The sequence below is a fragment of the Trichechus manatus genome, unplaced genomic scaffold (assembly GCF_000243295.1).
Source record: "Trichechus manatus latirostris isolate Lorelei unplaced genomic scaffold, TriManLat1.0 scaffold00036, whole genome shotgun sequence".
Taxonomy (NCBI): Eukaryota; Metazoa; Chordata; class Mammalia; order Sirenia; family Trichechidae; genus Trichechus; species Trichechus manatus.
The window spans coordinates 3,612,920-3,639,128 of record NW_004443972.1 but is presented as its reverse complement, the minus strand read 5'-3'; the positions used below and the strand labels follow the sequence as shown (position 1 = coordinate 3,639,128).

General features: G+C 34.7%; 1 protein-coding gene across 3 annotated transcripts in view; it reads right to left on the bottom strand.

Annotated features, from left to right (window-relative positions):
* Nucleotides 1-2,807: 2,807 nt before the first annotated feature.
* Nucleotides 2,808-26,209, bottom strand: part of EPC2 (enhancer of polycomb homolog 2) — a 166,664-nt gene continuing 143,262 nt past the window's right edge. Inside the window, exons 7-14 of one of the 3 annotated variants that reach the window (XM_004375368.2) lie at nt 24,896-25,087; nt 19,357-19,446; nt 17,564-17,709; nt 17,112-17,455; nt 7,957-8,093; nt 6,360-6,519; nt 5,060-5,393; nt 2,808-4,073 (exon numbers count right to left, since the gene is read on the bottom strand). In XM_004375368.2, the coding sequence (XP_004375425.1) occupies nt 4,001-4,073; nt 5,060-5,393; nt 6,360-6,519; nt 7,957-8,093; nt 17,112-17,455; nt 17,564-17,709; nt 19,357-19,446; nt 24,896-25,087 (1,476 nt within the window). In that variant the 3' untranslated portion in view covers nt 2,808-4,000. Of the gene's footprint in view, nt 4,074-4,443; nt 5,394-6,359; nt 6,520-7,956; nt 8,094-17,111; nt 17,456-17,563; nt 17,710-19,356; nt 19,447-24,895; nt 25,088-26,209 lie in introns of those variants that run through there. The other 2 variants (XM_023730383.1, XM_023730382.1) reach the window with 2 other exon arrangements.

Below are 26,209 nucleotides of genomic sequence, written 5' to 3'. Positions count from 1 at the left end.
AGCATCAGAATTGGCAGAAAAATTTTAAGAGATTATCTAATTCCACCCACTCATTTATTGTACAGGTTCAGAGTATCAGGATGATAAAATCACCAACCAGTTAAATGGCAGAGAAGGGATTAAAACCTAGCTTCCTCCAAATTCTCTGTATTGCTTCTTGATTGTTCCCCATTGTCCCCTCCTCTGGAAAATATGCAGTTCTGGTGCCCTTTTATAACTTGCAGTCACTGAAGTTTGTGAGAATTGTACATTCAGCACAAGCTCATTACACGCTGTTATACAATTGTCCATACTTGATTCGGCCTTGATAACATGGACTTAAAGAGCTCTAGACTAACTACATGCTCAGCCTGAGACCCCACGTCATTTACTTCATTGCTAAGCAGCCAGTGATATGTGGGCTACATGTTACACCTCCACCAAGACATCTTTCATGTGGTTTCAGGAACTTGCTGAAACTAAGGTCCAGAAACAGACAAACTCAGCCAGGTCCTGGCCCATACCCAGCTAGCTCCCTTTGCCTTGGGCTGATGGAGAGCTTTAACTTACAGGTGAGGTCTGGCAGACAGAGGATAAACTGGTGTGGGTTTGCTTGACAGGTGGCTGAAAGCCACAGGTGGCTCTAATGTGCACAGTTTGGGAATTAAAAACAAAAACAAATATTAATTGCCTGGGTAGTATGAGGGGGTGGTTGTTTTCTAAATGAAATTTAAAACTCTGCCATGGATGCTGCCAGTAAGTGGACTGAGAAGCCGAAGTACTTCTTTGGGGAGTACTTCCTTCACCTTAAAGATGGAAGCAGTGGTTAGAAGTACGATGGCTAGCTAGGTTTAATTCCTGGCTTAGGAACTCACCACCTATGTCACATAGGGTTAGTAAATTAACTTCTCTAAACTTCATTTTCCTCATCTGTAACACGAGAAAAATAACAGTACTTTACAGAAGTGCTGTTAGGACTAAATGGAAAAGTCACCAAGAGAGAACTTTGTATGTTCAATGATGTTAGCTCTTTTTATGTTGCTTATTTTTGTTGGTGATGCAAAAGCATCTCTTGTCTTACAGGTTATAATATTCAAAATTACTTGAGACACCCATATCTTTTCAAATACAGTAGTTTGCCAGGTTTGTTAAGGGAAAACAAAACACTTGAGTCAAAAGTGTATTACTGATCAACAAAATTTGTTCAAAGGTATAGCATTATATTCAAATACTGTGAGAAGTTTCTGAAATGTTAGTCCTCTTTACCATCATCCTCCCAAACCCTCCCACCCCCCCAAAAAAAAGCTTGGTAATAAACACTTAAGCAGTTGCAATACTGTACTCAATTTTAAGACAGAAAAAAATGTTATCTAGCTACGTATCTGTGTGTGTGTTTGTAGTTTTTAAATGTGCCCTCCAAACATTTTTATTTTTCCCTTGGTCTTTTGCAAAGGGAAAATTATGTATTACAACCTCTAATACACTTAGAGCTATGTCACTATAATTGGTTATAGTGATGACCTGAATTACTGGGAAAGGAAAGGGTATTCTCCTTAAGAAGGCATGAGTTCTCTTTAACACATGGGTTAGTTACCCCTGTTAGTTCACACACACACACACTCACACACCCCTACACACACAAACCTACTACATTCACTCTCCCAAAAACCATTCTCCAAGGATTCTAGCAGCTTATTGGCTTACAAGTACCATACTAGTTTCCTCAGAAAACCAAGAGATGGTGGTACTGGCCAGTGTATGGACAGTGCGAAATATTCAATAAAGTGAAAATAATGATCTGCCCCTTAAGTTTTTGAAAAACACTGGAAAAGTGTGCATGCAAGTAACTGAAATGCCAGCTATGAAACAGTTACAACCACCAAAATAAGGAAGGCTTATCTTTCTATTTTACTTCAAAAAGAACAAATAAATTAGTCACCAGTCTTTGATAAGCTCTGAGTTTGCCACCACCTCCCAAAACTGTACAGAAGGATAGCTCTTTTGTTTCACTTAAATTATTTAAAACATGTTTATCACATAAGGCAAATTCACTTCATGCTTTACTTCAGTAAAATGGAAAAAAAAAAATCTTTCTCCAAAATTGGCACTAAAGTTGTTGAGTTCTTAATAGCAAGAAGATACATCCAACTATAAGCAGAATGAACACAGTCATAATACATATCAAATCAAAATTATTTCCTTTATATAATCAGCAATGAGCAACTCCAGAGGTAGTATGGCAGAAATGAGCATGGATCCTATCAGGTCACAACCAATGAAGAAATTAAATTTATTATTTTTTCTATGGTTTTGGCCATAAACTGTTTCACACATTTAGGACCTGAATAAAACCACTCTCAGCAGAAATCTTGGCCCATTAATTCAACTGACATATCAATTTACAACTTTCAGGACTGCAGATATAAAAATGTAAAGTATAAAATTATGTAAGTTTGAAATGGTTTTAATTGTATTCATTAAAAATATTTACATTTCCCAGTACTTACTTGACAAAACCCCCTTGCAATATAATTCTACTCTAAACTTTTATTTATAAAATGAGGCTCATTTATGAGAGTTCAATGAATGTTATACTGCAAATTACTTACATTCTGTAAAATATTTTAAGAACTTTTCATATCAAAGGTAGTTTATATTGGATTATTTGAAATCCAATAATGCCCACAGATGAGCTTCGTATAATTCTTTTCATTAATGCTTGGAAAGCACTGTGAAAATGAAAAGTGCTGTTAAGTGCTATTATCTCCCTTAAATTTTCACTTATACTGTGTGCACATTGTGAAATAAACACATATGCAGCATGTCCATGTTTTGATATGTATTTTTATTTCCCTGCAGTTTTCACTTATCAAGAACAAGTAACAGGGAAAGTTGTCTGAACTAGTGCATAAACAAACATTCTGAAACACCACTACACGTATCTAATTTACAAGAACCGTATAAAAAAAGTCACTAAAACACTACACTATGAAGGTGTCCAACGCTTACAGTCAGACTTTTTCCAACCCGTTACTTGCCTTGTAGCCACAGGAAAACTCTCCAAAATTGAAAAGACAATCTTGCCACAACCCTCCCCCCCTCCCAACACCTGGGATGGCTCGATATCTAGACTTCCAATAATTATTGCAATGATATAAAGCAATACATACCTGGTAAAATATCCTTTATGTGGTGTGTTACAGTTTTAAAGCCAGTTAAAATATGCAGTCTTCAGATAAAATGTAATCCTTGAAAAATTGTCATATCTGCACAGTTTAAATGTGCTCGATGCATAATTTTTCCTAGTCCGTTTTTTCTGTGTAATTATTTTTTTATAAACTGGTATTATAAATAGAAATATACATTCAAAATATATGGAAAAGTGAGTTTACTACATTAAATTTGCATGTATCGATCCATCCCTTCCCCCTGCACAGTAATAGAAAATACTATTTTGCCTTGAACTTCATATTTGACAGTGAAATGCCACTAAAGTATTTACCAAAAAGTCCATCTAGTCAAATTGTGAAACAAAATGAACCAAGTGAAAACTTTACAGTTCCTTTAGAAAAAAATTACAAGAATTTCATTTCCTAGCTATGAATCTTTAAGTTTTTAGACACAAAGCTGGATTTATTTTTACAAGATACAAAATGTAAACATGGCAAAATAAATAGTTAAAACAAGTGATGCAGGATCCCATTTCATGCTCATGATCCCATTAAAGAATTATTTTTTAAAATCCATTCAGTTGCAAATTCAAGTGCAAAAGCATGATGATGAATATCTACTATTCAAGTAACAGAAATAATATTGATGATACAAATAAACTATTTTACAAGGTAGTGATTTTCCCAATTTTACAAAATATACATAATATATCGATTTAACGTCCGATATACTGTAGTCCATTTAGGTCCATTTTAACACTCTGTCATCCACAGAGTGTCGCCTTTTGCATTCAGCTGGAATATGAATGACTGCACACCATCAGCACAGGTCAAAGCCACACAGTTTTAAGTTATGTCACTTCCATGGCCACTGTTGTCTCTGCTATTCCATTTAAACCCAATCTTTCTGGTTCATGGTTCTCTCTATAATAAGGCAAAGAGTAAAATAAGCATTAACACTCTTTAGAATATGATTATTATCATTTAGGATTTATGTAGATTTTTTTATGTAACTACAACTAAACATGTATTTCACAACAATATTTCACATTTTTACAATTTCTAAACAGGGACGAGGAAGTTTTCTTCAGCTCAGAAATCCCAGCAATTCCTAATCACTTGATTATAACTATTTATTTTGGAAAGATAATAGTAATTTAATAATAGTATTTCAGTAGAAACCAATGATAAACTTAATTACTTGTAAAATATTTAAGAGGATAATCTAATTTTTTTTTTTTTTTTACAATAGATGGAGCATAAGATACTCAGAAAGAATAATCATTAGGAACACAACATTACTTAAATTCCTTCTCTTTATGATTTAATTTTTATGGTTTTAAGGTCATGTACTTATCAACACATACAAATCTTTTTTTTTCCCCCCTGATTCGCTGTTCTCCTTGTATTAGTATCATGGAAAAAAAGTATAAAATTATACTTCAAAATACATTATCATAGATTTAGTTAATCTCAGAAAATTCTCAATGTTAATCTATTCATACAATAATTTATTTTAAATACTCTTTGTGTATAATGCTGAAGAAAATATAAACTTAAACCATGGCACAGAATTTAATAACTCTAAATCTTTTATTAGACTGTCTGAACTAAACTACAAAAAAGTGATATGAAAGCTTCTAAAAAATAAGGCTCTATGATACATTTGTCAAACTGATGTCTTTTTCTTGTTTTGTTTTTTTTACAATGCTGGTTGGCACTTAAACAGCCTACTAGCTACTTCAAGTAATCAAACTCACAGAGCTTTACACTAAGAAGATCCTCAATATCTCTCAACAGATACCTATTGCTTCAGCAGTAAACAACAACAAAAAATGTCTTTTTCTTTCCATAGGATAGCTACAACAAAGGGACAGAATGATACTTGAAACACACACCCACACACACACCTTGCTATGCTGCTGATGGCACTGCTGGGAGTAACCTTTGGCACTCTGTCCATACTGGCAGCAACTGTGGCAAGTTTTAAGGCTGTTGGCGATGGTGCTGAAGTCCTTGTGTTGATATGCACATTGACTGGAGAAACAACACTGACGTTATTGAGGTGCACTGCATTTGTCAGGCAGGAATTGTTCATGGGAAGTGTTTGAGGACTGCTTGTGCACAATGCTGGGATTAAGTGGTTTGTAGTGGTGTGGCCAACTGTCCTTACAAGTTGTACAGCTGAAATCCCTGGGCTGGATGATAAAGCCATATTGGTGGAGTATAATGTTTTAGAGGTTCCTGAAAAAGAGAAAAAATATCATTCAATTTATGCCACGGGACACTGATAAAACTCTTAAAATGTTAGAAGTCTAATAATAAAAATAAATGTAAGCATTTATATTCTAATTGAATACCAAGTTAAATTTCCACACAATGGCCTCTCGAAAAAGAGCTTCTTATCAGTAGGTATGATGTAGTGATCTGTTACAACCCCAAAGACACCCTCTTTCTATTGGCCTGCTGTCTCCATTTCTGGAAACTTTGTAGGCAAGTATAATACGGCAAGAAAGCCCTCAAATCAGAGTTCCTTTATGGAGATTGAGGGCAAGTAGAAGTGACAGGTTATTTCCCTAAGAATTTGGAAGATGCATAAACATTAGCAAGGACGGGCAATCAAGATCATGCATATATGTTAAAAGAAGTGGGTAACTCTAGGGTCTGAGAGGTAGTTGAAAGATGACAGAAACAGCTATGGTCTTTGAGGACTCAGGGTGGCAAGAAGCAGACAGAGTTTCACAGCAACACTATATTTGAAGAGGAAGAAATCAGGGAAAATATGCCTATTCATGTGTAAGAGTGGGAAGGTAAATCGTGTTGCAAATTTATCAAGAGACCGTCTGGATTATATGTCACCATTTTATCATTGCATGGATGATTCAGTGGTGATAGTTATTGACTAGCTCAATGGGCTTCCTAAGGTGTGAGGTAACTGACAGAATGTGGATGACACTAGGAAGGATGGAATGTTATCCACGGAGGTTTATCAGTGGGTGCAGCAGGAAACGGGGAGGAGCAGGCTCTATGTGAATTCTAGAAGAGACCTAGCCATTCCCCATACCTTCCCAAAGAAATTCCAAAGAGTACTGATTGATCTCTTTTACAACACCTCCTTGAATTTAAAAGGATTTAACAAACGAAAACCATGCCCCAAATCATCGAGTTACAACTTCAAGCTAGTAGTACCACGTGAAACCATGGCCTTACCTGAAGGCTGGACAACACCATTTATGTTGTTGTGGCCAGTGTTCTGTTCCTTGGCTACCTCACCGCGACTTGGAACAGGTGCACTGACCACTGCAGATGCAGCAAAGTGGGCGCTGGCTGAGTCAAGTGTTTTAGACATACAGTCAGAGGTGCTCGAGCCCTATAAAATGAACGAAGTTAAACTCTCAATTTTCTAGATGTGATTTCAGGAACATACCAAGGAATGTGGCAAATGCAAGAGACTATTATTGTCTTTCTAATCTTGAACAGTTACAAGTGTTTAGATAAAGAGACCTAGGACTTCACAGACTCTTTCTGGCATATGAAGCAGAGAAGTGACTAAAAACTGGGCAGCTATTATTTCTGAGAAAGAACTAGAAGATTAAAAAAAACACAGACCTTTAATGCTCTGTAAATTTTTCCAACAACTGCTAATGCATGCTTTTAAACGTACCTAACAATTTGGATACCATGGGCTAATTGAAATCACACAAGAAATGATGAACAGTCATTTTTGCCACAATGCAAAAATGTATCTTGGTCTAACCTTGCAGTAAGTCTGAAAATACTTTCAGGCTGACTAGCCAAGAGACTCAGAAAAAGCAAACAGGTTGATTCTAATATAAAACAGGTTAACTGTTACTAACAGTCAATAGCCCTAGATTGTAGGCCAGTCCAGATTCACCTGGGTGTCAAAGGAATGTTTGATGTGTCCTAGGGTCACTGAGATTTTTGTATTGCTGGACTCTATCTTCAAGGTCAGTGTATGTCCTCCAAAGAAGTAATTGTGTTCTGATTTTTAGCCTTTTGGGGACAGAGATCGACCCTTTAAGGATGAGCTGAACAACTATGGGCAGATCCTGGTCTGAAAGCTCACAGAACACAGCCACAACCGAGTTAATCCCAATCATTACTTTCAAAACACAAACAGAGCCAACAACTTAAGACCTAAAACGTAATGTTTTCCCAGATTCCTCAAATTTGAAATATACTTCCCAATTACAGTTTTATGAGGTATTTTTTTTTCCTTATCTCTAGTGCCTTCTCTTGTGGTATCTATGGAAAAACTTTCCTAGCGGCAAGTTTTTTTCTACAGGGAAATGTGATTCAAAGAGGCAAGGGGCTATGTTGTTTACATTTATTGCACAATTCAGGAGAACTATCTTTCAGCTCATGAGACATATCCACATGGCCCTTAAAACAGACAGTTTAGAAAGGGGTTAGGAAAATTATATCCTTGAAAAAAAAACTTTTCTGGGGGATGTGGGAAGGGGATGATGGTTCTAAAACTATATAACTGTATCTATGAATTCTCAAAAGTGCACTCCCCAAAATGCAGCTATTTCTCTCCTAAATGAAAAATACATTTGGCTCTAATGCTCTTCTTATAAAATACTATAAAACTCATAAAATATTAAGTGACTAGTTTGTAAACTAGTCACTTAAGTAAATTAACTGGAAAGAAACTTAAGTGATACCCTCAAAATCAAGAGTAGCAACAGCAAGGTGATCTTCTGTGACTTGACTAAAATTGAACAAAAGTACGTAATTATGAAACAAAGGAAGAGACATAACCATGATTAAAAGACAGGTTTACCTGTGCTTTTGGATGTGTCTGTTGCGAGGAATGCTGAGATTGCTGTTTCTGCTGAAGCTGAGCAAGTTGCTGCCTTTGCATCTGAACTAACTGCTGTTGATGTGTCTGAAACTGCTCTTCCGTGATACCCCCTGTCACTGGTAAAGGGAATTAATTTCAGAAATAAGTACACTTTATTTTTAGTAAGATAAACAGAATATAAACTTATTTCACAATTAAGACGAAAAACAATTATAAATCACAATATACATCATCAGTAAAAATCCCAATAAAAATGATAAATCTTTCAGCAAAAGTGGTTTATATTGATATCCGTGACATCCTTACTATCACATGCACAAAAATGTTCCTATATGTAGTTTTCCTGCATAATATAGTTTTAATATTCAGATTCTATCTTTTACTCACACTTAGGATCTTTGAGATCACTGTTCAGACTATTATGCTAAATATGTAATACGAAAAACTTTGATTTATTGATGCAAATAATAATGACTAAGATATACCCTTAAGAAGACAACAGGACTATCTGCAAGACTGTAAATGATTCTTACTGTTGGTTTTCATATATGACAGTGAAGTGAATATACTTCTCTGGTTACAAATCACAGTAGAGGACAAAGATATTCATCTAACAAAACCATGAATTATAGTTTAAGCCAGAATGTTCACTGTCTAAAATAAGTCCTATCTATAAAAATACCAGCTAAGAACTAGAGAAGTGTTCTGGAAATTAAAGATGTATCTTCAGATGCAATCAATTATGTTGTGACCAAAGTATGTTAAAAGTAGTGGATTTCAAATAAAAACAAGACATCTAAAACTTTTGCTTAAAAGACCAGCTAAAACTATCCCGAGGTTATCTTTTAGTAAAATAACAGATTGGCACACAAAATAAAGGATATTATTCCTGAGTACAGTGTTCCATTGAAAAACTATCCACGTGAGACCAAAAGGTCAACAATCACTCTACAGCAAAGATGAGAGGATAAAGGGGCAGGGAAACTAGAGTACTGGTAATGGAACAACAAGAACATAATTAAAGACAATGCTGACATATTGTGAAAAATGTAACTAATGTCACTGAACAATCTGTATAGAAATTGTCAAATGGGAACCTAATTTGTTGTGTAAGCTTTCACCCCAAACATAATAAATTATTATTTAAAAAAAAAAAAAAAAAAAGCTAAGAAAAAGTTGTATTAGGAAATACTTTTGTTGAAAAAAATATAAGCAAACTTTCATTCACTGATATCTAAGTAAGTCACTGATAAACTGATTTAGAGGACATAAAGCTATTTCTATAGAAGTCAGGACATTATTAGAGTAAGAAAATACTAAATCACATCAGAATACATGCACTACTACAGTAATTTTTGCTTTATTTTTCTTTATTGCCTTCTTTCCTTTCTCCAGATTATTTTACTTAGTCAACAAGTATTAACTAAATATCCACTATGGTGCAGAGTGCTACACTAAGAGATACAGTGAATACAGGGAAAACAGATGAGGTAGAGGGTCCCTGCCATAAAATTATACAGTATAACTGGGAAGAAAAGATGAAATACTAACTAGTATGAGCCAACCTTTACATACAATTGAACAATCTAATCAATATGACCTAAAGGAGTTTAAAGTAGATTATACTCTCAACTAGGTACTTAATACTCCCAGAGTTTTCTACATAGTAAGACCACAAACAAGAAACTTAAGAAAAAAAAATTGTGATGAGAAATTAGACATGTAACAAGTTACGCATTAAAAAAACAAAACAAAACAAAACAACCCATTGCAGTCAAGTTGATTCCGAATCATGGTGACCCCATGTATTACAGAGGACTGCTCCACAGGACTTTCTTGACTGTAATCTTCAAAAGCTGATCACCAGGCCTTTCTTCCGTGCCACTGCTGGGTGAGTTAAAACCACGAACCTTTCTTTAGGTTAGCAGCTAATTGCAAATTGCTTGCACCACCCGTAACTAGCTATGCATGGTATAATTTATTTACTATGAAAAGGGAGCTGCTAGGCCTCGAGATGGACAAATCTCTGTATGTTCTGTTCCATAACATCATTAAAATGTGAATTAAACTATGAGGAGAACTGTTCTCAGATAGATACTGATTTTATTTTTAGAAGATTCAAAAACCTGGGGCTATTACAGTGCTCACTCAAAAGTTGTAGTATTACCTGTATTTGTGAAGTACACATTAGTTATCTTACTGAATTACCAACAAAATCAAATGTCTTTCTTTGCACGTGTTAAATTCACTGAAAGTGTTCTATTTTTAAATGAAAAAAAAGTTTTAATTCTAAATTTACAATCTTCAAAATCAAATAAAAATTTAAAGTGTTCATGAATTTCCAGCTGTTTGAAAACCTTGGGGAAAAAAAGAGATGAAAAAATAGTTTATTAGATATAAGGCAGGAAGAAAAATCTTAAATTAAACCCAAATAAATCTGTTTAAGTCCTATGCATACAGAGTGTACCAGTTCAAAAGAAATGGACTTGGACTCTAATGGTAGCAGCGTGCACTCCCTAAAATTCAGTGCTAAGTTAGTCCAGAGTTAAGGTTTATAACCTAGTGAAAAGCTGAGTAACAACAGTTAGCCTTAAATGAAGAATAAACCAAGTAAAGAGAATGCACCTTTAGTGCCTATTTCAAAATTGAGAAAGAAATGACAATGAGAATCTTTTATCTTTCCAAAAGCTTTTAAGTCAGACAGTCAACAAAATCTTACTAATTCAGAATAAAGTATGTATCTGAATTAGTGGAAAGATCAAATGCATAGTTTTGTTGCTGGAGGTGGTCCACCGCTAACAAAGTATTGCCAAAATCTCAAAACCAAACCCGCTGCTTACAAGTCGATTCCGACTCATAACAACCTTATAGGACAGGGTAGAACTGCCCCATAGGGTTTCCAAAGAGTGGCTGGTGAATCTGAACTGAACCTTTTGGTTAGCAGCTGAACTCTTAACCATTGTGCCACCAGGGCTCCAAAGTATTGCCAAATGGATTGAGGTGTTCTACCTACTTTTATGAACTGATGATCATTTATGTTATATGAAAAAAGGATGATAAAACTGCCTGTTTTTTAATATGTCTACATTTATTGCCCTGTCTTGTTGAGATCATTCATTTCCCCACAGAAAACTCATAAAATTTTACTCAGACTTAATCCAAACTACTCAAATCAATGAGTCATAGTTCTCAACCTAAATTTAAGCTGATTTTGATATCTGATCTCATTCCTGCTTGTGTATCAATGATGTAAACATAATTTTACAAGATGAACATGCTTTGAAAAATTATATTCGTTTTCTCTCTTCCCCTTCACCTCATGCTCTATACGATCTATCTATTCTTGACATGTAGCTCTTTCTTTACTATTAAGGTTTTTTGTGCTTGAAACAAGCTGATGTTCTTCATCCAGAATATTCTAGAGCATTGTTTAGTATTACTTCAACTCTTTAGACAAAAACAGCAAACAGTAGTTGTGACACAAAACTGGAAAACATAAAACGATACTCTTTTTAACTGACCCCTTGCACTATACTGGGGTGACAGGAAAGGGGTAAGAAGGTTGATTTTAATGGCATGGGTATCAGTATTTAATTGCTGTTCTCAGGGTTGACTTACTGGTAGGCCAAGGGTGGTAATCTGATTGAAAGCAACTTCTCTGCTAATTATTTTTCCTTTCATAAGTTACTGCAAGACGTCCATGAGAGATTTACTTCTTCACTGACTTTTCATCAAAAGGCATGCATTACTATATATCAGGAAAACCTCAAGTGATAGAGTAAATACATCCTTCTAGGAAAGAAATACACTATAGAAGTCCAGCTTTGGGTGGGGTACCAAAACCAGTTGCCATCGAGTCGATTCTGACTCATGGGGGCCCCATGTGTGTCAGAGTAGAACTGTGCTTCACAGGGTTTTCAATGGCTCATTTTTTGAAAGTAGACTGCCAGGCTTTTCTTGAAATGTGCACCTCTGGGTGGACTCGAACCATCAACCTTCCAATTAGCAGGTGAGTGTGTTAAACATTTGCACCATCCAGGGACTCCCCCATTCTACTATAGGCACATAGAACTACTAGATTAAATATTTTAAAATTATAAGAATTAATATTTAAACCCCTCCAAGTCCTATCAGTTTAAAAGTAACCATAAATCTGACTGTTTTGTGAAGGTAGCAATATTTCACTACTTCAGATAGATGGGAAGTATCCCTAAGTAAGAAGTTCTGCAAATTTCCCTCGGTAAGCACATTCTGATAGATGTAACTCGATGAAATTTTCCCTTTCATACACTCCAAATATGTCATTCTAAAACACCAGTAACATTATTGTATTTCTAAATATCTAAGTATATAAATGACAGTCTGGTGGTTTTCACTAAAGCCGCTAACCTTCCCAGCTATTTTCTATGTATGTGGCTTATTACCTATCTTGGATTTATCAGTCTGCTTTTACTCCTGAGATAATTCCATACACTTTTTCTTAGAATACATGTCACCATCCTTGAAGTGTTAATCCTGTTTCCAAAGATTCCTCATTTTATCCTTTAGCTTTCAGGTACGTGATTCTTGCTTGACCTGGTAGTCTGCCTGGGCTGACCTCTTATCACCTTTCCCTCCCATATTCTGAAAGTAATCCACCAGATACGTACATTTTACAAATAATTAAAAGCCCTAAATCACTGTTTCTTAAACTTGGCCCCATATATATTCTCAGGTTAAGATTTCATTCTTGGGTGGTATCTTTACAAATATTTGTGAACTCTGTATTTCTGTTTCATTTATAAATTAAAAAGAAAAATCTAATAGAAACACATGCTGGACCTTCTAGATGACCATCCTGTAACAGAGAATAGAGATATCTTTTTTTAATGTTTGCACCTGTCTTTATTTTTCATAATCTTTTAACTTTTAATGTAGTATCTCTCAAACTGGGCTAAAAAGATTTATTTTTGGGAAATCAAGAATTTTTCAAATTTGAGAAATACTGGCCTAGACCAAGTTTTCATAGTTTAATGAAGAGCATTCAATGTGTTTATTACAAAGTCAAAATCAATATATTATCCAGCACTTCTTCAGCTACCAGGTAGGTCTTTGTTATAAGAGTTTTAATATATGCTTTTATTGTAACATTGCTGATTATATGTAAATTTGTTTGTTTTAAAGGACAGATCTGGGGCTGCATCTTTTGGGGGGAAGAAGATCCAACCATCAGTTGGATTCCAAACCATCAGCTGAAAGAGAGTCAGATGAAAGTTCACATAAACCACTGGAGCTATTCTGAGGACAAATTTTCTAGTCCTTGAAAACTGGCATTATCTGTCCAGGACTCTATAAATCTAACTCTCATGGCTAAAGGCAAACTAACGAACAAACTACGAAAATGAGGAGATGGGAAGATGAAGAACCAACAGGATGAGAGGATAATGAAAATAGACTAAAGATCCATTTAAACTTCTGACACACAAGCTTAATAGTTACAACTGAAATTACATTATTATGTCCTTTAGCAGCCAAACAAATCGTTTAATCCCTGAAATCTGAATCCATTTCTCACCTTTGGAAGCAACTCTAAGCCAAAAATAATTGTGAGTACCTTACCTGGTTGGCTATCATAAGTGATAGACACAGTGCTGCCTACCATAAAACTTTAATGCTTGTAAATATTTCGTGGCAATTTAATAAGGAACAGGAAGAGACAACAGATAAATTAAAAATCTGAAATTTCTCTTAAAAAACTACAAAACGTTAATGACTTTACAAACTGGCAATAAGATATTTGGAGCTGGTCAAAAAGGTATTGTGTCTACCTACGCAGTATATTAAGAGAGTCAGAAAAGGAAAAAAACCCTATATTAATTTGCAACCATGCATTAGCCAAAACCAAGATACATGTAAATTAATCTGGTTCTTCAAGTCTGAACAAGGAAAGCTACTTTTAGATGTGAAACATTTTCTTGAGTTTTGAATTTAAGAACAACATCTCAAATAATAAATCACACTGCACTTTCAGATGACTAAAAACTTTATCTTCTATTTATATAAAGGATGTAATATTTGCCATGTACTATAAACTCTATGAAGGTAAGAATTATTGTCTTGTGAAACTTTTAAACACTTAGCACAGTGCTTTTCATATAACAGATCCCAATTAATTATGCAGGAAATTAATTTTTCCTGGTTATTCACTTGCCATGTTCAGCACAATCTTTCACTTCTCTGTCTTCCTTTATTTTATTTAAAAGTTAACATCCTGTCAAAATGAAAAGCCTTTAGTTGAAGTTATTCTAAATACCTAGGAACACAGATTTCAATTTTAGTTTTCTTTTAAGTCCTTTAAGTATGATATAGAAACAGTATATTGAGGATACAGGGATTTTGACTTGATAATATTAAAATTATTAACACATAAAAGAAGTTCTTAGCTTTCAAGTTCACATAAGATATAGTCCCCATCCACACCTCTTTTTAAAGAAAATAAGGAATTTGTGATACAAATAAACATTACTCTCAAGTGCACAGGATTTCTATTTCTGATTAAACTCTTTCATTTGTTTGTTATTGTCAACTTCGCAGCTATGAAACAGAAAAGTCAGTACTTATAACTTGTCTAACTTGGTACTCTCTGCTGGTAAAAACATGGTCTTCTATGTCAGTATTGTTACTTTTAAAGAATCACACTCTCATCACCAAGCCCACTAAGAATGAGCAGAAGGCAAAAGCATTAAACTAAAATAGACAAAAACACAGACTAAAAGAAACAGATATATAAGGATTCAATTATTTTGCATATGTTCATCAAATTTAAAAATACAACTTTCTAAAAACACCTAAATCCTTCTCTTTAGGTAGCTGAAGGAAACTTCTCGGTACTTACTGAACTGTAACTGAATCCACATAAAATTATCTCACCAAAACTTAGAAAATGATGTAAAAAATATAATTAGTATAATGGATACTTAAAACTTCAAACAAAATTCTTCATTCTAATAATAAATGATTAAATATATACTTGAAAGACCTGATTTAAAATATTGCCTTCTAATATAGCTCAGCTGTTGCTGAAGCATTACATTGTTTTCAAAGGAAGAAAGAAATGGTACTATGTTGAGGATATTAAAATATGTAAGACAGGAAGTTATACAGACCAAACAGACTATTTTTCTGATGGTGGGGGAAAGGTAAAAATAAAAATCTATAGTCTATGATATTAAAAAAAAAAAGGTAACACTGTACGTTTGTGATTTAAGTACCCTGAGAAGTACATGCACACCTCAAGATAATGTTTTAAATTCTTATTTTATGTTGATGTATGGCAGTGTCACAGAATTCTAGAGCTGGTTATTATGGATATATTTAAGTTACATTTTTGCGGTTGTTAGGTGTCTGAGTCGATTTTTAACTCATAGCAAGCCCATGAGACAGAGAAGAACTGCTCCACAGGGTTTTCTAGGCTATAATCTTTATGGAAGTAGATTGCCAGGACTTTCTCCCATAGAAGCCTCTGGGTGGGTTCAAACCGCCAACCTTTTGATTAGCAGCCGAGTGCTTAACAATTGTACCACCATGGCTCCTTTAAGTTACATTGTGTCAAAATACACAAAGTTTTGATGATACAATAACATACACGTAAATACATTTTCTGGAAAAGAGAGAAGTTAACTTAAGAACATCATCTCAAAGAAGATTTATTCAGAAGTTTATAGTAGAAAGCTGCAAATATCTGGCTGTACCCAAGCTGAGTAGGAATGTATTAAAATCATTTTTTTGGTATGGAATATATACTGATAGAGATGAAGTTCAGCCTAATCAGTCAAATATGATTATAAATGGCTATGTGATTCATTTTAAAACTCACTGTCCAAAATTATTTTGAGTAATGTTTGGTACAGGAATTCTAGTTCCGTGGAACAACTGAAACAATCTCTTGGAATTGGCTGAAAAATATCTGACCTAGCATTTGTCAGCTTCCTACTATCTTTACATTTCTAAAAATCTTGCCACCTTAAATCATATTAGGTGTTTATCCGTTTTAGCTTCAAAAGCTCATTAAACTTCACAGACTCATGAACTTTACATAATGGATGCCATGTTCCTTACCTAAGTTCATTTAGGAGAAAATTAACCAACTAATTTGGAGAAATGATATGCCAACTTCCAATCATTCAAACAAATCCAATTTTCCATTACAACCTTCAAACAAATGTCTAAGTCAAGTTTGAAAATAAGTAGGTTCAGTAACTAAGAGAGACTGAACACTATTGAGACCAAATTTCAAGCTGAAATGATTTAAAATCACTTTAAAGTAGTTTAATATAATTTTGCATACTAAAATGCACCATTCAGGACATAATTTAGAAATGCACACATTTTACAGAAAGAAAGGCTATAAACGGTATAAGTCACATCACATGTATTTTTGTCTCTGAATATCATGCATTTACAATGTTTATATTATAAGGATATTTATAAGCTATAAATACTTGTACACGTCAGAGAGAAGACTATCCACAGAAGTCAAATCAAAATGACATTTTAGATTCTCTAGTATTGATTATTTACAGTGTACATATCATAAAAGTATTAAATTAATATGAGCACAATGTCTCTTAAAACAAAAAAAATTTTTCTGATTTCAACTAGACAGAACAACTGTCAGACAAAAATTATAACTCTTCATAGTGAAACTCCTAAAAAATCATCTTTGAGAAGAAGCATTCAAATGGTACTCTCGAAGAGCAATGCTTACATTTAAGCAAAGTTAACAAAAATAAAAAATTTCTTTTATAAAAGAAGGAGACAGCATAGTGCTATGATGATCTGGTAGCAGCTTATAACCAGTTTTCCCATAGTTAACCCCTTACCCATTCTGCTTCCATATTCACCATACCAGGCATACACATTCAAAATGCATGCTGGTGGTTTTATAGATACGAGGACATTTTGGCTAAAATGTGAAACAAAGAGTTTTGTTTCTTAAGTTAGAAATGAATGTAGTGAATATAAAATTCCTTTCCTGAATGGAATTAGGAAAATAAACCTTCAAAATTTATCCTGAAAGTTAATTTAGTGGATAAGGAAATGAAAATTAAGAGAAAAGAAAAGAAGGACATACTCTTAATAAAGTGGCAGCCTACCTGATATGCCATTCTTGCTGGTGTTCAATAAAGCTACAGATGCTGCAGAAATTCTTTTATTGTTCACAGTCTGCCCTGGTTTTCTTGAGGTACATTCTTCACTATCACTGTCCTGTAAATTTAGTAGCCTTGGCTGGAAACACTGTAGTCGACATGATCTGATATTGCTTAATATTTCAGAAAGAGACAGTCTATTTTCACAATGTTTATTGGAAGCATTGGTCCGAGAGAAATTACAAGAAAAGTCTACAGTTTGGGAAGAACTTGAAAAACCATTCAGCATTTCAGGGTCTATTTGTTTCAGGACTGGGTCATGTTCTGTGGATATTCGGTCCATTATAACTCTGAAAAACAACATAAAACCAAATATTAACTGAATGAATTTTCCCGCATTTTTTCTACCCGTTCCCTTCCAGCTTGTAAAGAAAACTCAGTTCAAAATAAATAGTTACCGGCCACCTCTGCCAATTCGTCTCCTTGCAAATCCTATACATCTGCTTGGGACTGTAAGCGTTGTAAGGCAATGCCTATACCTCAACTTATCCAAATCTGCCAATTCTGAATTTTCAAATGAATGGTTAGTTTGGTCCAAACGAGGCTGCAAAGAAAAAAGACCAAAAAACAACAAACTCATAGATTAAATCTGAAATGAAGAAAAGTTAAATCATAATAAAAATCAAGTAAATGTAGCATTAGCAAAACAATTAAAATCTAAATCCCCTGTAAAATTGGGATTTAAAATATATATTTCTAAAATTTTACAAAATCGAATCAAAAGTTCACTCACCAAAATAAACCAAACTGAAGTATTTTAAAATAAACATGTCTTTAAAGAATAATATGGCTTTTAATAGGTATGTAGAAAAGTAGAGATAGTGAAGTTAGTAATTTATAGGCTTCCTATTGAGATAAACCAGAAGGAAATTTTTTCTGAACTAACAATTGCACTTCAAGCATGCACGGGTCAAGCTGAAGCTTCTTCTTTACTTTTAAGAAGCATACAGCCCATTTCTTTGCCTTCCCATTCCATCATTCTATTGTTCCATGTCTTACTACCTCTGTCTCCTTTCTCTCTTCTCTCATTAGCATACCTCATAAACAGCTCCCCACTTCTTCCACATTAAACACACATACACACACCCAAAAAGTTGTCAGTTTATGTTTACCATAATTCAACAAGACAGCCTCTATAAACCTTTTATGAAATCCAGCCTCATTACTCTATAGTTACTCTGAGCATTTGGAAAGTGAGGGTTACTCCTTGACATAATGTTCCACCAAAACTTAATAGCATAAAGCCATTTCTAGGTGTGTCAAAAAGTTATGAATACAATTATTAGGCAAAATATTGCCATGAGGGAGGTTAAAAAAGAATTATGACTTTATGTTTGATACTAGGTATGTATGCACAAGATGGACTTGAATAACAATGCATTTCAATAAACACTCAGCAGCCACTTAAAGAGATTCTGGGCTTACTTAACTTTAGCAATGACACAATGAACAATTTTCAGCAACTGTGGAAGCTACAGTTACGCCCAGAGTTAAACTAGATTTCTAAAAAGTGAGGAAATATCAACTTCTAAATAAAGGATTTTGAAACCTTTTGGAGGGCCTCAGTATCTTTTAGCATCTTTTATTGGTATCCATGTTTTAAAAAAAAAAAAAAAAAAAAAACCCAGTTGCTACAGAATTGATTCTGACTCATGACTACCCCATGTGTGGCAGAACAGAACTGTGCTCCATACGGTTTTCAAACGGCTGATTTTTTAGGTGTAGATCGCCAGGTCTTCCTTCCAAGGTATGCCTGGGTGGACTTGAACCACTAAACTTCTGGTTAGCAGCCAAGCATGTTAATCATTTGCACCACCCAGGGACTTCAGTATTCACATCCAAACCAAACCAAACCCGTTGCTGTTGAGTTGATTCTGACTCACAGCTACACTACGTGACAGAGTAGAATTGCCCCATAGGGTTTCCAAGGCTGTAAATCTTCACAGAAGCAGACTGCTACATCTTTCTTCTGTGGAGTGGCTGGTGGGTTTGGACCATCGACCTTTTGGTTAGCAGCCAAGCGTGTTAATCGTCTGCACCAACCAAGGACTCCAGTATCCACATAGGGGATGTTAAATAAATACAGGAAGTCTGAAGGACTTCCCATCTTTAGATCAAGACTAAGCCATCTTTACATGAGTTACCTGTTAATTCCAGTTCACAAAAACATCACAAAAAATAAAGTTCTTACAGCATAATACTGGCATCCTGCCCGCCTTCTGAAAGCACAGGGACCATCAGGATCATTTTCTTCTTCAGGTTCTGATACTGGGGACGGTACCTAGACAAAAGAGGCATTCCATTTATGGGTTATCAAAAGTCCACAGATTAAGCTTTATAATGATCTAAAACTAAAATCCTGATCACTAACAGTAAATCACTCCTACATGATATATACCCAAACCTACCAAACCCACTGCCACTGAGTTGATTCCGACTCACAGCAACCCTACTGGACAGAGTAGAACTGCCTCATAGGGTTTCCAAGGCCATAAATCCTTATGGAAGCAGACTGCCACATCTTTCTCCCGTGGAGCAACTGGTGGGTTTGAACTACTGACCTTTCAGTTAGCAACTAAATGCTTAACCATTGCGCCACTAGGTCTGTTACATTACATACATTACGCAGTAAATTTCCCAAAACATTTAAAGACTAACAAAAAATTTTAATGTTTTAAAAATAATTAATTTCAACGGACTAATTCTTGCAGGTAAGTATACATGGTATTGCTTAACTACTCGTCAATATGTTTAAGTGTCACAGACTTAAAAAGAATTATATATATGGTTTTTATATATACCATTTATATTTTATAAATAATGAATGTGGCCATACTTGATTATGACAGCTATACTTCATCTATAGGTAGGTGTGTTTTTATCCAGTAACTTTCTCTCTGTGTAATAAAGCTGAAAACGAAGTAAAAAAAACCTTATGAATAGCCAAAAAAAAAAAGCCACACAGACCATGCATTTTACTAAAAGGGAAACTCCTTATTTCCTACTCATTTCTTTTTAAATCACTTTTCAAACTTAGCAGATCACTGGAAAAGGAGAGAAGACTTGCTAAAGGTAAGCAGACTGGTTGCAGAATAAGAAGAAAGAAGCCCACAATCTGACAGCAAAAGAATTAAAAGCACTTTAAAAAGCTGTCACATATTAAATAGCATTCTATATAGCTTAACTAGTAAAGAAATGTCTGCCTTGAGCATTCTGCTCTTTTAAGATTTATCTATATAGGATCAAACTGACAATAACAACGCAAAAGATTAGATAGGAAACTTAGAGGGTAGTGAGTTTATGTTAATGAGAGAGGAACAACTCAGAAAAGGAGGATAAGAATGGTTGCACAACTTGAAGAATGTAATAAATGTCACTGAATTGTATATGTAGAAAATGTTGAATTGGTGTATATTCTGCTGTGTATACTATTAACCACAATAAAAATAAAATAAATTATATACATATGCACATATTTGTATATGTGTCATTGTTAGGTGTTGTTAAGTCAGTTCGGACTCATAGTGACCCTATGTACAACAGAATGAAACACTGTCCGGTCCTGCACCATTTATCTTGTGGAGGATCTGCCTCTCTTTTGCTGACCTACTTTTCCAAGCATGATGTCCTTCTCCAGAAACTGGTCCCTCCTGATAAAATGTCCACAGTACATGAGACAAAGTCCCGTCACCCTCACTTCTAAGGGAGCATTCTAGCTGTACTTCTTCCAAGACAGATTTGTTTGTTCTTCGCATATTGAACATTCCTCACCAACACCATAATTCGAACGCATCCATTCTTCTTCGGTCTTCCTTATCCAATGTGTAGCTTTAACGTGTGTATGAGGCAACTGAAAACACCATGGCTTGGGTCAGGAGCCTCTTGGTGCTCAAAGTGACATCTTTGCTTTTTAACACTTTAAAGAGATCTTTTGCAGCAGATACGCCCAACGCAATACATCATTTGATTTCCTTACTGCTGCTGAATCCGTGGGCGTTGACTGCGGATCCAAGTAAAATTAAATCCTTGACAACTTCAATTTTTTCTCCATTTACCATGATGTTGCTTATTGGTCCAGTTGTGAGGAGTTTTGTTTTCTTCATGTTGAGGTGTAATCCATTATTGAAGGCTGCAGTCTTTGATCTTCATCAGTAAGTGTCTCAGTGCCTCCTCTCTTTCAGCAAGGAAGTTGTATCATCTGTATATCGCAGGTTGTTAATGAGTTTTTCTCCAGTCCTGATGCCGTGTTCTTCACTGAGTCCAGCATCTCGGATTATTTGGTCAGCACACAGACTGAGTAAGTATGGTGAAAGGCTATAACCCTGATGCACACCTTTCCTGATTTTGAACCACGCAGTATCCCTTTGTTCTAACGACTGCTTCTTGGTCTATGAACAGGTTCCCCATGAGTACAATTAAGTGTTCTAGAATTCCTATTCTTCACAATGTTATCCATTATTTATTATGAGTCACACAGCTGAATGCCTTTGCACAGTCAATAAATCACAGGCAAACATCTTTCTGGTACTCTCTGCTTCAGTCAAGATCCATCTGACAGCAGTAATGATACCCCTTGTTCCATGTCCTCTTCTCAATCTGGCTTGAATTTCTCGCAGTTCCCTGATGATGTACTGCTGCAACCATTTTTGAATTATTTTCAGCATAATTTTACTTGCATGTGATATTAATGATATTGTTTGATAATTTCTGCATTCCATTGGATCACCTTTCTTTGGAATGGGCATGTATATGGATCTCTTCCATATATATATATGTGTGTATATATATATATATGTATATATGTGTATATATATATATACATACACACACACACACACACACAAACACATATATATACCCACACACAAACACACACAAATAAAGTATTCTGTCTGGGGCCATATGATATCAGGTCAAATATCCCCATAAAATCTGAGTGCACTTAAAGTGCACTGATATATCACAGCATACTTTATAAATATATCATCAAAAAGATTAAACAATATTCAAATATACTCTGATACAGCAGGGAAATGTGTTTCAGTACTTAATTTTCAGTTGTCTCGCAATTTCACTCCGCGGGACATCTCATTTTCTGATAATGCTGGCTCAATCATATTTACTTGCAAAATTTTGAACCTCACAAATTCCTTTCTTCCAATTTTCAGAGAAAAAATGTTTTCTCCACATTATTTCCAAACTGTGGTAATTACCACTGAGCAGGGTCATCCAGGGGAGAAAGGCATTTGTTTGAGGCTTCAATATACCTCCACCAACCCTACAGAGGAGAGACAGAAACAGTAAGCTGGGGCTGATTCTTCTTCCTGGGGAACCAAGCTCCCAACCTGAAATTTGAAAGGAAATCCCAAACGTGAATTTTACACTTTGGTTCCTTTGTAAATCATCTACCTCTTCTAAAATATACACAGGAAGCATTACAAAGTCTCAGAAATTCTTTGCGTAAAGTATATCACCCCTTCTCCTCCCTACCACCATCCTTGAGGATCAGATTCCGGGACTTAGTCTGGGACATAGCAAGAGAGAGCTAATGTTAGAATCAGAAGCGTGATCAAGAAGAGACAGAGTGTTTAGTTCTGTTTTGCTACAAATCAGTGGGATAAATCTAGTTAAAATGTTTGTTCTCTTAAGGCTCCCTATTCTCTTGTTCCTTGTTTACTGACAAAGAAGAAGTATATGATTACTTTGACAATGATTTTATAAGAGCTACATTCTAAACAGCTGCACTGCATGATACCAACTACGGTATAGGCAAATATTTACTTAGTTATTCTTTGGCAGCATGGGGCTATCATTATAAAAATTAATGAGAGTTTGCCAAAGGCCTACCACAAGGACTAAGAGGAACCTGAAAGTTTCAAAATGCAATTTTCATGTGGGAATGGGAGTTGGAGGATCTATGAATAAACATAAGAATTTAGAACAGAAATGAAGATTCCTTAATCCATGAGGGAATGTATAACTAGCATGTTGAGTAAGCCTTACTATTAGGCTGGAAATACTGATTCTAACAACAAGGGAAAAGTTTCTATAGGTCATGGTTTACCATGGCACTATTCTTCAAGGGCTGGGAATGTGTAACAGAACATTCCAGGCTTGCATTAGTACTACCAATATAAGGCTATTATGCATACATTTTTCTAACCATGTCACTTTCTTAAAAAACTTTAATTCTCCCCAGTATGTATAGAGTAGATAGACGTCATTCACCATCTGGCTACTACTCCAGGCAGCATTCCTTTCAATCCCACTTCCCTCTTCTCCTTCTGTGTTTTGTGCTCCAGCAGTGCCAAACTGCTAGACTTCCCTCTACTGTGCTGTCTTCTCTGTCAAGAAAGTCCTTTCCTGTAATTTCTATCTAGAAAACTAGTATTAATTAGGGCACTATCTCTCTCATTTCTTCAAAATGGTCTCCTGATTTAATGTGCTATGGCTATTCAAAGCCCTGACAGAGTATAACTGGATGATACTCTGACAAAAGTAATAAATGAAGCGCTTTTCAAGGGCATAATAAATAAAATACATCTTTGTTACTATACATATGGTGCCAAAATATTACCTGACATAGTAAAACTAAATCAGTGAAAAAAGTATTTTTAGTATGTTGTTGTAGTGTGTTGTCGAATTGATTCTGACTCATAGTAACCCTACAGGACAAAGTACAATTACCCCACAGGGTTTCTTAGGCTGCAATCTTTATGGGAGCAGATCACCAGGCCTTTTCACCTGAGGAGCTACTGATGAGGCTGACCTTTCAGTTAGCAGCCGAGTTCTTAACCACTGCACCACCAGGGCTGCTTAGTAATATAACCTAGCCAAAAAGGATAGATTTTATGTAAACTCTAGATTTTAAATAATCACAGCAATAAAGTGTTTTATAAACAGTCCTGCTTCCAAACACACCTGTGTTTTTTAAAAAAAAATTTTTTTAAGCAAGTAGGTCAAAACATTAAAATATGATAAAGCAAGTGGTTTATGTAAGGTCTTTGTTATACTATTCACTGTAAGTTTCCTATACTATAGTGAAAAAAAGAAAAATGAAGGTACTGCTACCCCAGGTGCTAAACAATATTACTGAAAAACAACAACAAAAAGATCCTTTTAAATAGAAAACAAAGGTCTTGTTTTAAAAATAGTGCTTATAAAGATAAAATTAAGATTTTTAAATTGCAAACATTTTGCTATAATACTGTTGGAACACAATACAAATTAGCTTCACAATTAAAACCTAAACAGTCCTAAATCTTCTTTATGATCAAGTAGTTATTGCCTAACAAACTGACAAAACTTAAAAAGCCGCAAAAATACAATGCTGGTAGAATGTGGTGAAAAAGGCAATTATTGATGGTGGCAATGTAAAATGTATAATTATGTATTAAACATCTTAAAACATCAATACTTTTTGTTTCAGGAATTCCATTTCTAAAAATCTATTTTAAATACAGAGGGAAAAGATAAAGATGTTCATTTTTATCAAAGAGAAAACCAGAAAACCATCTAAATGCCCCACAACAGAATAAATTCTATCAACTAATGGAAAATAACAAATAGTAAGTACTATTTCAATGGCTATATAAATGAGAAATATTTATGCTATAACATTAAGTGAACAAAGCAGGAATCAAAACTCTAAGATGTCAATTGTGTTTTTAAACTATAGCAGTATAAAAGACTACAAGAAAATGTCTTTAAAATAGTTTTAAAACAAGCACCTGTAGAAATTCATCTTCATCTGAGCTGTGAAAGTCATATTGCTTAATGTCACTCTTATTGATCACAGGCAATGTCTCAGGAGTGGGTTGCTGAGATGTTATCAAAACCTCTGCTTTAGGCTTCTTTGGGTACTTCTTCTTTTGACGAACCACATCAGAAGCCTCTTCTTTCAAAGACAAATGATGAGGGTGCTGTTTACATGATGATTTTCCCCCCAAAAGGAAGAAATGAAGATCATTTAGAAATCATGAGAACTATACTGCTCTTTGAAAAACATACATCTTTGCCAAGGAAGTGATTTTATTTACTGTTGTTAATATGTAAAAATTATTCTGCAATCGTTAAGTTGAAAAGTATACTTTTTGCAAGTTACGATAAAAAATAATTATGGTACTTAAGCTTACTTTTTATATTGTTATAATACTTAAAAGTTATTGATTTTAAAACTTACTCTATTATTTATACAACTCAACATTTAGAAAGTATTTAAATTCAATTCTTATTTTATTTAAATCTACTGTATTAATGATGAAAATAACTTATTTTTTATATAACTTAAATTGGATTACGAATTTAGTAGTTCATTTCTACACTTATTTACCAATTAAAAAAAAATTTCTATGGGTGGTAATTTTTTTGAAAAAAATAAGCTCTAACTAGGGGAAAAAAAAAAAAACCTCCACTTTTTAGAATGCATAATTACTGCCTCAACCAAATAATCAAATTGTTCTCAAGTACCCCAGGGTTCTGTAGAGATTCCCGAGAGGCCACCTGGAAAAGGAAACGGCCGAAGGGGTGGGTTTTCAGTCCTAGTCCTCCGCCCCCATTTAGTGGAGCAGCTGTTTCTATCTGTTTAACACACTGGTATTCCTTATAATAAAATGGAATCTACCACTTTAACTAGGGTGGTACACACAATGAAAATGTTTTCAACTGTCAAATTATTTATTGGGACACTTTCACATAATGGGTATAGACACTATATCTTAAAATAAAAAGTTCAACTTCTTAGAAACTATTCATATTTTAAGGTGTGATGTGTGACAAAGTAAATATAGTTAACTATGTGTCAGTGAGATAGGACAACAGTGCATGCAACCGTATCTCTAAAATTAGTATTTGAATAGGCTGAGTGTTTATTCTTACAGAAGGTCAAAATTAAGAATCACTACAATAAAGGCTGACTCTGTCAGTAATTTTAGGTTAAGATTATCATATTCTATGCTTACAAATCAATGATTTATATAAAATGGATTTAAAAAATAGCTTATAAAGTGACATTTTACGGCTATAGAGGCAGGTGTGATTTAAAG